Source organism: Silene latifolia, chromosome Y (assembly GCF_048544455.1).
Source record: "Silene latifolia isolate original U9 population chromosome Y, ASM4854445v1, whole genome shotgun sequence".
NCBI lineage: Eukaryota > Viridiplantae > Streptophyta > Magnoliopsida > Caryophyllales > Caryophyllaceae > Silene > Silene latifolia.
The window spans coordinates 252172580-252187376 of record NC_133538.1 but is presented as its reverse complement, the minus strand read 5'-3'; the positions used below and the strand labels follow the sequence as shown (position 1 = coordinate 252187376).

The following is a 14797-nucleotide window of genomic DNA, read 5'->3' as shown; positions in this document are numbered from 1 at the left end:
AACTCGGGTTGCTTCAAAAGAGATGGAACTCTAAAAAACAAGTAAAGCGGAAAACACGTAGAAAAGGAAGAAGAATGAGGTAAGAGTTGATTGATGATGAGACCTGGCAAAACGGGTCACTCGGGTCGGGTACGGGTCGGGTTATTTCGGGTCTGTCACACATTTTGGGTCAAGTTGGGTCGGGTTGAGTCACTTTCGGGTTTCGGGTCAATTTCGGGTGACCTGTTGTCTGGTCATTTTGGGTCGGATCATTTTCGGGTATGGGTCATTTTGGGTCGGGTTGCTTTTAAGTTAATATTTAAGCACTTAAGTTAGTATTATTTTGATTAAGAAATATTATTTTGCAAATTTAACTATTTATTAGGGACTGTTGTAAAAAATAAAACTTAATTCTGATATATATAATATTATTATGACTAATTACTAGTCGTTTTGGGTCGTTTCAAGTCATTTGGGATCAGGTCAATTATGAGTCGGGTCTTTATGGGTCACATCGGGTCGGGTCAACATTGGATTAGATAATGTTCGGGTCGGGTTTGGGTCAGGTCAGGTCAATTCAGGTTTCGTGTCGTATTCGGGTCAAGCAGATTCTGGTCATTTTCGAATTTCGGATCATCCTTTTCAGTTCGGGTCATTCGAATCTGACCCATTTTGCCAGGTCAGATTGGGAGGGGAGGTGGTTAGTTGAGGATTCAACGCATTATTTTACGCCTTCTACTTCTTAAGGTACTCCCTCTCTTCTCTCTCCTCCACATTCTCATTCCTCTTCATCCCCTTTTGTCTTTCATTTTCTCATTTCTTCTACATCTCTTTTTTTTTGGAGCAAATTAGGGTTCAATTAATCAATCCTCTTTTGCATTATTCTTAATTTGTGATCGTATTTCAATGGCTTCTTCTTATACAGGACATTCCTTCTATAATTGACTCCCGCATTGTTTTGATTTTGCCGTTTTCGCCGTTTATGTAGGGGAATTTAGGAATTAGTACGATTTTATTGAAGAATTTAATCGCATTTTATTATTATATCAATTGGAAGTGTAAGTAATTAAATTGATCAAAGGAAATGAGTGCGTCACGGTTCATCAAATGTGTGACGGTTGGTGATGGAGCTGTCGGTAAAACTTGTTTGTTGATTTCTTACACCAGCAACACCTTTCCAACGGTCTGTATTTTTTTCCTCCTCTCCTTTTTGTTGACTTTTTATTAAAATTATCAATTATTGTTATTAATTTATTCTTATTGTTATTTTAATAAAAATTTCAGCAGTTTGATGTTTGATTGATCGACATTTTTAGTTTATTCTGTTATGCAGTCGGCCGGCCAGGAATCTGATTAACTGTTGTGTCTTGCTAATGTATATTGAATTGAGTTGTTCCTAGATTGCCGGCATTTGACAATGTTGTCTTTATAAGCTATATGTATGTATTTAGATTAGTGTTTTTTTTTGTAAATAACCCCCTTTTATATTATGTTTTTTTACAAATAACTCCTTATATGTCTATTCTTTATAATAACCAACTTAATTTCTTCCTAATCAAAAAATTAACACCCAAACAGAATTACGATGACGATTTTTATAAAACCCGATCTAATTACAACATTCCGACTTTAACTTAAGTAAACTACCTAATCTACCCTTACTAATTACACTCAACCCAAACCACACCCTCCTACCCCACTCATTCAAATCATTCATCCCCAAATCAATTGTTATCTTCCATACTCAACAATTGATTCTAGGACCAGTGATTTCCATTCAGCTTCAGAGAGTGTAGGCACTGCATTTTTCCATGTCAAAGGACGTTCACCTTAAAGTCAGTGATGCGGTAAAGGACACGAAGTCACTAATACTCCGTATTTACTAACATGGTTATAAAGCATGTAAGAAAAAGTGACTGGACAAGTAAGAAACAGTGTACACATTGGCTCCTTAAAACAATTCTGATAATCTCTTCAATTACTGAGGTCTGAGTACTAAATTGCTTCAATTTATAATCTCCGCAATTATTATTTCTAGGTAATTCTGGACAAGAGATTAATGTCGTCTGAGGGGTGTAAGACTTGTGAATTGGGTGCTGAATTAAATTCTGGTCTTTGTGGTGGTGCGATTTCGAGTCGGGCCGATAATTCTGAAATAAAGTGGTTGGAGGCTGCTAATTAGCTTGAGCATGATGATACAGATAAGATAGAGAGTTTTGTGTGGAGGATGAAGGATGAACAATTGATTTGGGGATGAATGATTTGAATGAGTGGGGTAGGAGGGTGTGGTTTGGGTTGAGTGTAATTAGTAAGGGTAGATTAGGTAGTTTAGTTAAGTTAAAGTCGGAATGTCGTAATTAGATCGGGTTTTATAAAAATCGTCATCGTAATTCCGTTTGGGTGTTAAGTTTTTGATTATGAAGAAATTAAGGTGGTTATTACCAAGAATAGACATATAAGGGGGTTTTTTGTAAAAAACATAACATAAAAGGGGGTTATTTACAAAAAACACTAATTTTTAATGTGTATTATTTATGTTAAAATATGTATTTTTTAAAAATATATTTATAACAAAAGTAATATTTTTGAACAAATCATATTTTTTTATGTTCCTCAACATACTCCCGGTCAAAGTTTTCAAGTTTTGACCTCAAAAAGTCAAATTGGCAGTATATGACATTATATAGGGAGCTGTAAATTAGAACAAAATATTCGCCTGGTAGGCTCCTCGTTTCAGCTCTTCATACAACGGTCTTACACAAGCTTAATTCATTTACGAGTATTATATTATTTCAAGTGGAAGTCGTGCTCTACTTTTCTGCCTTTTTTAGTTGTAGAAGTAGTACAGAGTATAATTCTTTCAGACTTGGGGCTTGCCTTGTTGTGTTCCAATTGACATTGCATTTCTTGATTTACCAATGCTACACTAATGAATCTTTGATGGTGAATTCACATGCCATAGTAAATGTCATACACCATTATATATCTTTGCATTATGACTATGGTATTATGGTTGTTTCTACTTGTTTTAGTAGTTTGTGAGTTTTTCTGTGTTGCTCGTACTCTCCATTTCTCTTGAAAAATTGTGTCAGACTCGGATATCTTTTTCGGACACTTGACCTTCACTTTAGGCTATAACCATGAAATATTTTTGAAATAGCGGAGTCGGAGATCCAAATATATCCTTGAGCTTTCTCCCTGTTAATCTTGTAAAGGCAAACATGATTATGTTTTTTTTCACCTTGCATGTTTTATTGTAGGAGATACCTAGCTGCAACTCTTTTATAGGACCGCCTGCGAATTTTTTTTTAATTGTTTAGGGTCTTACACAAACATCCGCGTATCTCCCCGACCTTCGTGAGCTTCTATTTTTAAAATGATAACCCTAGTGTAATGAAAGGAGCTAGGAGGTTATGCATTTTTGTTTGTTCAAATTTTGAGCTTGTATATTTAAATAGCTAGTCACATGGTTTAATTTTGCAGATATAATAGTTTATTTATTCTGATGGTAACAGGACTATGTCCCCACAGTCTTCGATAACTTCAGTGCAAATGTTGTTGTCAACGGGGCCACAGTTAATCTTGGTCTGTGGGATACTGCAGGTAATGGCCTTACTGCTGCTAATCTTCCGTGTGGAGTTATCATCACTTTGCATACAGTTGTTTTCAAATTGTATGACATGTTTTATGTTAAATTTTATAGGACAAGAGGACTACAACAGACTGAGACCCTTGAGTTATCGTGGAGCAGACGTTTTTATTCTTGCTTTCTCACTGATCAGCAAGGCTAGTTATGAAAATGTTTCTAAAAAGGTGAGAATATGATTAAGCAAAAGTACGTATTTCCGGTCATGTGAACCTTCATATTTGCTGGTTGCTAATTGATTCTCATGGCCAATTTTTTCAGTGGATTCCTGAGTTGAAACATTATGCTCCTGGTGTTCCCATTGTTCTTGTTGGAACAAAGCTTGGTCAGAATCATACTTATTTCTTAATTCCCTAATGTTTCAATGTTTTTTTCTTTATATGTTTTGCATCTCTGTATTTCTTCCCTTTACTTTGTAGTGACATTGAAACACAATTTAAGTGATCAATTCACTTGCATGTGTTTTGACGATACGAGACAGTGTTAGCCAGCAATGTGAAATTACTTCCGGGTCTCTGGATAGTTTACTGTGTAATCTTATTTAAAAAAAAGGATTAATTAATGAGAATAATCCATACTATTGCTCATCTTCTTAAAATAATCCGAACTATGTTTTAACTCAGAATAAACCCAACTATAAGTACCCTCTTCTCAAAATAGTCTATGGTAACCGGATACCTGTTAATCAGGTAATTATTTTTTGTTTCTTTCTAATTCTCATAGTCAATCACTCAATCCTAACCACATTACATTAATTCCCAAACATACCATCTTCATTTAATTCAACACCACCAAATCCAACTCCCCTGCATCTTCAATTAACAGTAACCCCACTCCCATTAATCCCACCAAATAAACCACCACAAACACCTCTCACCTCTACAAATCCCAGATCCGGCCATAACAATCCGGCGAACCAGCAGCAACCACGCACTCCCCAACACCACCAACATCACAGATCACTCTACCACCGCCGTACAAACCAGCCCACCAAACACCACATTTGACCCACCTCGCCCCTATAACGATTCTACCACATTGGCCCTACCGAGGAGACCAACACCAGTTCCTCCTAGCTCAACCTCATCCTTATGACAATCCCCCACAGGACCCCGAATTCAATCTCTCAAACCCCTCCGACGAGCTACTACACCAGCCACCTGACGCACCATCGTACGAAAACCCACCTTATTTGGGTGCATCGGTACTTTCCTCTGCCGACGAAAACGCACCACCGTTTGTCGTTGCGAGATACCACCATTCGACACCACACCACCGTTCGAAAATGCCCCACCACTGAGCTACTACGCCAACTCTTCTTTTTGTTGTTGACTTGTTGTGGTAGAGAGAAAGGGGGTACTTTCCTCTGCCGGGTGCGTCGGTATTCCCTCTAGGTCGCAAGGTGGTGGGTGAGGCGATCAAGGAGGAAGGGTTGTGTTGTGCGGAAGCGTGAATATCACGTGTTGGGCCTCTGCTGCATCTGTGTCCACAATCTATAATAGTACGATATTGTCCGCTTTGGGCCAAGCCCTCACGGATTTACTCTTGGGCTCCTTCCCAAAAGGCCTCGTACTATTATATTTAGTAGACACTTATAAAGATGAGCTTTCATCTTTATTCTACCGATGTGGGACTTGAGTTTGCACCCTAACAATCCTCCCCTCAAACCAAGGACCATCATCTTGACTCGGACCTTGACCTCTCTGGAGGACTTCCCACACCATGTGGCCCCATCACCTAGACACCCGCATCACCAAGTCTTGATAACCTCCCCTTAAACGACACACCATGTGTCTCACGGGGCTTGTGCTACACTTGCGTACCAAACTCCTCTGCATCCAATATACCCTGGACTGGTCCGAATCCACTGCCTCAGCGCATCACACCGGACCGCCTTTTTGGACTTACCATGGACCGCTTTTGTTGCCTCCATTAAGCCTCAGCCCACCTCGCCGGGTCGCTGACGATCTTCTCTTGGACGGCCTGCCGTCTCATCACCGTGAGACCATGTCGCTTCTCGCGAACATATTAGCTCTCCCTCAAGCTATAGGAGTTCCACGTCTTATAGTGTACGTCCACCTTCAAGTCTTGGTCCTGATGAATCTCCGTGTCTAGCCCAAGTAGAACCTTGGGCTCTGATACCACTTGTTGTGCGGAAGCGTGAATATCACGTGTTGGGCCTCTGCTGCATCTGTGTCCACAATCTATAATAGTACGATATTGTCCGCTTTGGGCCAAGCCCTCACGGATTTACTCTTGGGCTCCTTCCCAAAAGGCCTCGTACTATTATATTTAGTAGACACTTATAAAGATGAGCTTTATCTTTATTCTACCGATGTGGGACTTGAGTTTGCACCCTAACAGGTTGGGTGGGTGTGGAATGTGGATATGTGGCCATGATGTTTGATGGTGGGGGACTGATGATAGTGTAAATGATGGGTGAGGAGCCGATGATTTGGTGGGGGAATGGTTTATTAGGAGTATTATTTAACAATGACAATAACAATAACAATAACAATTAATTATTATTATTATTATTATTATTATTATTGTAAAATGCGCGCAGCTTTCATTATAATAAAAATAAAAGGTTTACATGAAATTGGTGGGGAGCCGAGAGACAATCTGGGCTCCCACACCCTTAGCAATAGTAAAGCTAATACGAGTAAAAATGTAAGCGGCTACCCGAGCCCCAGCATCCTGAGATACCGAGAATTTCTGGATCCGCTTGAGCAAGGCAACAGCATCCGAACTCAACTCCCCGAGTGAAGAGAAAGAGAAAGGTAGGAAACCATAACCCGCTACCGCGCACAAATCCCCATACTTAGCACACTTTCGCTGAGCAAAGATCGGCCGACAACCCGGCCCGCACAAAATCGCCAACCCGATCGAGTCAAAGGTGAAGAACACAGTCGACGCACACATCACGCCCCCTGTCCCAAGAATAAAGCAATAAATCCGCAGGACGAAGAGAGCCACCATGGCCATCAACCAAACCGATATCAACCTCATGTCATATTTAACTTGATACAACAGGTCAAAAATTAACCAAGTTTATTTTGAGAAGATGATATGTAAAGTTGGGTTTATTGTAGGTTAAATCATAGTTCGGATTATTTTAAGAAGACGAGCAATAGTATGGATTATTCCCATGAATTAATCCAAAAAAAATCCGAGGTTTATGGTTGTGTGATAAATATTTCAAAGTTTAAACACTTACTGTAGCTTTACCAACTTTGCTACAAAATTATGCTTATTGGGCAAGACCCAATACTTCATACGTTCTGCATCTTCGCTGACTTTTTGAAGTTGTTCTAATGAAATACTTCTTTGTTCTTTATACTTTATTTAGACTGGGGCCAAATGTATGAAGCTCTGATATTTTTTTAGAATAGTACTAATGTTTGCTTGGATGAATTTCGCATATGGTTAATGTTGTGTTCGTGTGGGCATAGTTTGTTGATATAGATCACCTTCCTTTTCTAAAAGTAACTGTTGCACATCTCTCCATAAAATGTTAAATTAGTTTGAGAAGTATTCCTTGTTTGATGTGTGTGATATTAGATCTTCGGGATGACAAGCAGTTTTTCATCGACCATCCTGGTGCAGTTCCAATCCCTACTGCTCAGGTGAATTTAGGAGCTAACTTGAAACTATTCCGTACTTCACATTATTCTCATCTTTGCCCGACTGGCTAAAAAAACCTGTTGTTATGTTCCTTTTGTTCTGCATTTTCAAGGGGGAAGAGTTAAGAAAACTCATTGATGCACCTGCCTACATTGAGTGCAGTTCAAAAACCCAGCAGGTGCGTGTGCCAAATACGAGATTTAAATGCTTGAGCTTGCTACTCTCTTTATGGTCACTGACTTTATATTTATTTTGTGCCCAGAATGTGAAAGGAGTTTTTGACGCTGCCATTAAGGTTGTACTTCAACCACCCAAAGCAAAGAAAAAGAAGTCGAAGGCGCAAAAGGCTTGCTCCATATTGTAATCCAGACAGTGTAAAGAGAAATCGGCTCTACATAGTGCGTTCTACCCCGCATTTTTTTTGTTTTTCTCTATCAAGCTTGAGGAAGCAGGCAGGCGTCTTTTAGCGTATGATCTTCTACCGACTGTATTTAGGTTGTGAAGCATCAGGTGGTTTCTTGTTGCTTTGTTAACGTTAAATTTGGTTGACCGGCATTTCTAATTACTTGTTTTGGTTTGGTCTTTATGAATTAGATTATAAGGTACCGGAGGATCTCAGTTTGGGCAAGATACTTTAATTTTTACTTTCATTTAACCTAGGTCTGCAGTTGTATCCATTTCTTTGCAACAACCTGTTTTGAAGATAATTGCCTCTGGCTGCATTTGTTACTGTTTTTTTCCTTGGTTTATGTCGATAAATGTTGAATTCTTTTTTCACCATCTAATAGATAGTGAATTTGCTACATATTTGGTGAATTAAATGTGGTAGACATGTTAATTAGCCAACCCTTCATTTTAGAATCGGTGAAAGTTTTGAATCATACTCTCGTTGGCAGCAGCTGAGCTTATATACTCCGTATGGGGTTACAGGTTTCACACAGCAAGTTTTACTTGTCAATTGATCGATATTACGAACTAGTCATTACTATTGCCGTTCATGTGTAAGTGTTGAAAATGCTGATTTGAAACATACCAAATCTTTTCAATGAAGAGTGCTTACAGCATGTTTTTCAGTGTAATTGGAAAGATGAAGGATTTTAACTCTGAAAGTTATGAGTAAGGTCCATATACTGTCACAAAACACCGATGAATTCAGCAACCCAGCTAAGAATTCACCAAGTATGCTCTATAGCATTTAGGGGCCATCTTCACCCAACTAAGATAGAGAGCCCCTAAATGCTACAAAGCATATACCTTCACAAAACTCCGATAAACTCAGCAACAACAACAACAACAACAACAACAACATCAGAGCCTTAATCCCAAAATGATTTGGGGTCGGCTGACATGAATCATCCTTTCGAACCGTCCATGGGTGCACGCACGCCTCAAAATGCGAATAAAAAGAGGGAAGATAAAAACAAAAGGGAGAACGAAAATGTAATGGAAAGTCAAGGTGAACTTAGGGGTTTTAAAATCGAATTCCGTCTTTCTTTTATAAAAACTTAAAATTTAAATCGAGAGAAAAGATTAAAACGATTTTTAAAAACCGAAATAGAGTTAAGGATCCGGAATGAACTGGTAAAATCTATAAGAAAGTGGTTGTTGAAAAAGTGTGTAATAAAGGGGAGAAAAATAAATAAATTAATTTCTTTAAATTAAATAAATAAATAAAAGCACTAAATCTGTCAAATATTTTTTCACTCCAACAAAGAATTCAGGTTTGTTTTTCAACTACGAGAGGAATTGCCAATATATCGTACAGCGTAATCGAATAATAGTTTGAAACAATGCATCTTCTGTGCCAATTATTTTTTCACTCCACTAATTACATATACAAAGTCGTAATCTACAACATCCAAACGCATTACACATGCCATCAATTACTCATCCAAGAACTTCCAGATTAATTTAGTATGAATGATTTCATAATGTCTTACGGAGTCCTGCAATACACGCCATTCTCGTCCATGTAAAAACACAAAAAATCTCACAAGCTTGTACAAGTTTCTTTCAGTTCAAATGGAGCCATTAAATGCTGTCGGGTTTTAAAATCAGGTCATGGACGTTACTGCTTGCTTATCAGTGAGTGGGCTAGGAAGAGTCGCGACTTTTTTTTATGTATAATTGGATGAGTGCAGCATCAGTTGGAAAACAAATAATGGTTGACACTTGTGTGCAACCATCAGGATTTGCAAAATGCACGTAGAGTTTGATCTAGTGCTTCTCTGTCGTAATCTGAGGTGAATACACAATTTCCTAAAGGACCTTTAAAAAGGATGAGCCTGAGCACACCATCAGCAACCTTCTTATCCACCTGCAACAAAATGGAAATATTACGTTTTCAAATTAAACTGATTGAAGATGGCATTCAAAGCTTACCGCCATAATGGACTTGAACATTTCAACAGTCATGCTTTCAGGAGGCACAGTCGGAAGCCTAGCATCCTTCAAGATGTTATGAACTCGTTTCACTAATGATTCATCTATCCAACCAAGCATGTGTGATAAGTCTACAGCCATGACCTGAAGCATCAGAACTTAAATTAAGTTTTGAAGGTATCAAAAAGATGCATAGCGATAACGCTGTTGTCAAATTTACATACTGTTCCAACAGCAACTGCTTCTCCATGAAGCCATTGTCCATAGCCAAATCCCGTTTCAATTGCCTGCATAAGAAGCCAAAACATCCAAGCTAATTATCAAAACCATACTAGAGGGGACCCTCATTTACTCGCACTCCCATTTATATAGTCCGCATTTCCTTTTTAGTGGTATCCCAACATAACTGGCCCCTAAAATCTAGTAAAAATGTAAGCTATTCACCAAGAAAAACAAGATATCAAAAGACTACATCGTGCATAATATGGTCATCAACTCCTTGTTTGGATAAAGGAATTTAGAGGGGAAGGGCAAGAAATTTTGATTTAAGGGAAAGAAGGAGAGGGGTTCTCCACCTTCCAAGACAAATCAAAATACTCGAAACGTGCACGAGATTTGGAAGAAATACATCATTACTGTTAAAACTAGTTTCTTTTTGAACCTTTCAACAAGTAGCGGCAAGCAAGATACAAACCAATGAAACAGACTTACATGTCCAAAGGTATGACCTAAGTTCAATGTAGCCCTAATTCCGCCTTCCTTCTCGTCTAAGGACACCACTTCAGCCTTATTTTCACAAGAACGTTTTATAGCATATGTTAGTGCTGCAGTATCCCTGTCAATCGCAAAAATCAACCTTTTTAGTAACTCATAACAACTAAAGTTAAAGTATGAATGTGTGATTACATCACTGATGAATGAGCGGTAGTCGGGAAAGTTTGGCGTTCACACAAGTCCAAAATCAAATACCTTACTAATAAAGAAGCCATATTTTTCTCTTGCCACTCGAAGAAATCAGCATCTCTGATAAGGCCATATTTTATAACCTCAGCAATTCCAGAAGCCATTTCTCTGTCAGGCAGTGTCTTTAGTGTATCAGTGTCGATAAGTACACATTGAGGTTGATAGAAAGCACCGATCAGATTCTTTCCCAAGGTATGATTGATGCCAGTCTTTCCCCCAACTGAAGAGTCCACCTGAACAAGCATGTGATCAGCAATGAGCCAATGACGAACAAGACGATTCTAGTGGACATTTCTTATGAGGAAGAAGTCAAATGGAGCTTACTCACTAAACATGCACAAGTGTACAACCCAACAAACAAAAGTAACAAGTTCAAACCTGTGCCATAACAGTTGTCGGAATTTGGATGAAGTTAACGCCACGCAAGAACACAGCAGCTGCAAATCCACACATATCACCAATGACACCACCACCCAGGGCAACAAAAGTGGAGCGTCTATCCAAGCGTGACCCAATCGCTTTATCAGACACTTTCATAAGAGTTTCCTAATACAGAGTAAGCATCTAACATCAAATATTGTTAATGCCAAAAAAGCACAACATCTTCCCGGTTTGAACTTTGAAGAGACTAACCATGTTCTTGTACTGCTCTCCATCGGGCAAAATCACAGCCTCGACCGATATTTTTGGGTTCTCTCTTGTTAAAGCATCAATAACTTTATCCAAATACAAAGGTGCAATAGTGGTGTTTGTAACCACAAGAACCCTTTTCCCATGCACATGCCTGTTCAAATAATCACACCATCAACTACAAGTGTACAAATCCATCTACTAGCTTTTACTCCGCAATAAACTTACACTTAACTTTTGGTTTATTCCGTCTGAAAGCCCTAATTTTATACTCCCTCCATCCCGGTCATTTGTTGTCCTTTGGTTTTGGCACAAAGACCAAGAAAAGGGGAGGGGACCAATGACTAAATGACAAGTGGAATAAATTGAGTGTGAATGATCAAATTACTCATCAAATTCATTCTTAAAATAGAAAGGACAACAAATGACTGAGACACCCAAAAATGGAAAAGGACAACAAATGACCGAGACAGAGGGAGTACTAATTAATCCCACAAACACAAAATCTCATTTGAGATTGCCTTAAACTTAAACGATCTCTTTACCTACATCGTGGTTCATTTCATGCTTAATGACTATGTTATAAGCTTAAACGGCCGTAAACAACAACAAATTGCCCCAACTGCCTCTCAGCTCCCTTGGTAATGAGAAATGACTAAATGAGGCAACTGTCTACTACTGCAACGGAATAAATAGAGCTAACCATTTAAGCGGTATTACCCAAGTACATTATAATACAAAATTACAGGTCATGAATCATAATATCATGAACGACCTTACTACAGACTATTGTTTCACGTCGGGTATAACAATTACACAAATTCTCATTATAGACGGACACTATCCGTCTATACGTATAGACGGATACCATTTTCCCTCACAAAATACCCATTTTGCCATAAAGTGGAAAGCACATGGGGGTGCCCCACCTTGTCCCCCCTACCCATTTTATTAGAGGTCTTTACCCGTCTGTTCGCCCCACCCGTTTATACCAAGACCTATTGTAACAATTAAGTATCAACTATTACCAATACATGATTGTAAAAGCAATTATAGATCATGGATCATTCGAAAACAGCCTCTAAAAATGACAATGCCATGTAAAGTGACATACAAAGAATAATTGGTGTACACTAACGCATCCGTGCCAATGTGTCATATAGAAGTATCGTGAGACAAACAATAAATCACACTAATAAAAAGTAACCACCTACTCTCATAATAAAATTATTCGGAGACCGACTAATACGAGAATTAGAAATATTGTAAAATAGAAGAAAAAAGAATAACCTTTGAAGAAGATTGGGTTGGTCAAGTAAACCAGACCCAATATAAATGGGGTAACTACGGTTACCCAAATCAACCTCAACAACCGTAGGAATGTTAGACGATGAGCCGGTCATTTGGGTAACTTGGGTTGAAACAATGGATCTAACCCGGGTACTGCAGTTAAGTGAGACCCGACCCGGGTTGGAAATGGACCCCAATTTGATGGGCCCAGGTCCCGGCCCGAAAGAGAGGTTGTGATGAAGTGTTGACTTGGGGATTGGGATTGATACTTGGTTATTTTGATAGAGGGAGAAGCAGAGAGATGAGGGATTAATTGAGGTTGACATTGAGAAATTGAGATGAATGTTTGATGAATTATACGGGAAATGGAGAGGAAGAGGGGGTTGGTGAAGATGAAGAGCCTTTGGGTTCGGTTTTGGGGTGAATGGCGACTCTATGGTGGTAGTTGGGCACTAAATCTCGCCAAATTGGTTTATTTGGATCCACTTTTGTTGGAGTAAACTATAAAGAAAGGACCTAAACCATCTTAAAATATAGCGATGAGGACCTCCAATATTATACGCTAGCTTTAAGGACCCGAAGACAATCTGCCGTTAAGTTGCCGTTAGTTCGTTATACAATGCTGTGATCCCACAATTAAAAAGACACTTTGACAAAAAAAAAAAATACTCAATAATTAATAAATCAAACATAAGGTACGGTAAATAAGTTAAAACAAGACCAAAGGATGGGCTTAGAGTGATTATAAGATAAAACGAAATTCTATTTCAACTAGTTTCATGGAAAAAAAAATATTCTCATTTTTCTTTCATTCTTCACTTTTCCTCCCATTTTTTATTATATTTAGTCTCCCGTGTATCCGTTTTAACATTAAAACGGGTCAAATATCATACCATTTGAACATAAAAAACAATTTTTTATTTTTTTTTCATTTTCCATGCATTATGCCTTTGTCTTATTCTAACTATTTAACTCGTCTTAAGTTTAAGACGGATATACTTGTCTTAAGTAAGAATTTGTGTTTGTTATATTTCGTAAATCATACACGCACTTTAAATTGCGACATTTACTTCCCTTCTGAAAAAAAAAAAAGAGTAAATATTGTATGTTCTAGTATCGTTTTAATTTCATACACAGATTATTGATCGTAAAAATGACGTAACAGATAACAAGAAAAATGAATAAGGTCTTCTGTAAGCAAGAAATAAGATGAAGAGAGAAGAGACAATATTAACACAGTAGTAGTACTATAGAAATGAGTGAGCAATAATATACAATACGGTTTTATTATACGTATACGATAATATGGTATTGGATTTCAATTCTATGAATTTATGAGTATACGGTAAGAATTCCCGTATATCCGGTACGAATTTCATCAAGACCGTATTGGCAATATTTAATGGATAAGAATGCGGACCCCAAGTATAGTACAATGACATGTACTACAGTACTAGACTACTAGTAGTATTAATGTACACCAATTCTCATTGAAGACGGACATTTTTCATCACAAGCTGAAGACGGACTAAATGTCGCCATTTTAACGATAAAATGTGACCATTTTAATGACAAATTATTATAGCTTAGGAACTTGTTCTGGTAACCATTTACATTTTCATCTTAAACGGGTCACATTTTACCCGTCTTCAGTTTGTGACGAAACGTACTCGTCACAAGCAAGACGCTTTGATGTATGTATTATTATTAAGGTGGTGAGTTTGACTGATAAAAAAAGACGATTTTACTAACCATAATATTCTCAAAATAAAATGTTTCAGTTTTATAAACAATACGCGAAGATGGAATATGTGAAATTTTCCGAAAGTCAAATGAAGTAGTAAACTTAAAACCACTATTCAGTAATATAAGCTCAAATAAACATTAAAGATCATTTAATAAAAAGATACAAAAGGAACACAAAAGACAAAGACACAAAGTGTTAGAAACCACAGTTACATTTGACGGAATAGAAATTTGAGGTCCTTAAAACTTTGTCTTAGTAATTTAGGTCCTTATAGCTACTTTTACCAAAAGTTTGGGTCCTTATAGTTTACTTTACTCACTTTCTTTTGTTGACTCCGTTTATCGACAAAATATACTCCCTAGAATAGGACCGTCTAACAATATTTGATGACATTTTATCCGTATATACTCATTTATTCTTACTCGTATAGTCGGATCAACAAATGAGTGTTTTCGATATAAAAGAACAGTCATATATGGTAAAACGATCTTATACAACACAAAATCTCATTGAAGACGGCGATATCCGTCACA

The 14797-nt window shown here is 37.9% G+C and overlaps 2 protein-coding genes across 2 annotated transcripts; one reads left to right on the top strand and one right to left on the bottom strand.

Moving 5' to 3' along the window:
- Positions 1 to 711: 711 nt before the first annotated feature.
- Positions 712 to 8032, top strand: LOC141633998 (rac-like GTP-binding protein RHO1). The gene is made up of 7 exons (XM_074446336.1): positions 712 to 1162; positions 3495 to 3582; positions 3683 to 3792; positions 3887 to 3950; positions 7190 to 7254; positions 7365 to 7430; positions 7515 to 8032. The coding sequence occupies exons 1-7, from the start codon at positions 1064 to 1066 to the stop codon at positions 7614 to 7616; spliced, it is 594 nt and encodes a 197-aa protein (XP_074302437.1). The 5' UTR covers positions 712 to 1063; the 3' UTR covers positions 7617 to 8032.
- A 977-nt stretch (positions 8033 to 9009) lies between these two features.
- Positions 9010 to 13040, bottom strand: LOC141634135 (3-dehydroquinate synthase, chloroplastic-like). Its single transcript, XM_074446424.1, has 8 exons — positions 12518 to 13040; positions 11231 to 11381; positions 10976 to 11143; positions 10604 to 10830; positions 10346 to 10469; positions 9859 to 9921; positions 9635 to 9778; positions 9010 to 9569 (listed from the first exon to the last, which is right to left on the bottom strand). Exons 1-8 carry the CDS (start codon positions 12841 to 12843, stop codon positions 9438 to 9440), a joined length of 1335 nt encoding a protein of 444 aa, XP_074302525.1. The 5' UTR covers positions 12844 to 13040; the 3' UTR covers positions 9010 to 9437.
- Between the last annotated feature and the right edge of the window lie 1757 nt (positions 13041 to 14797).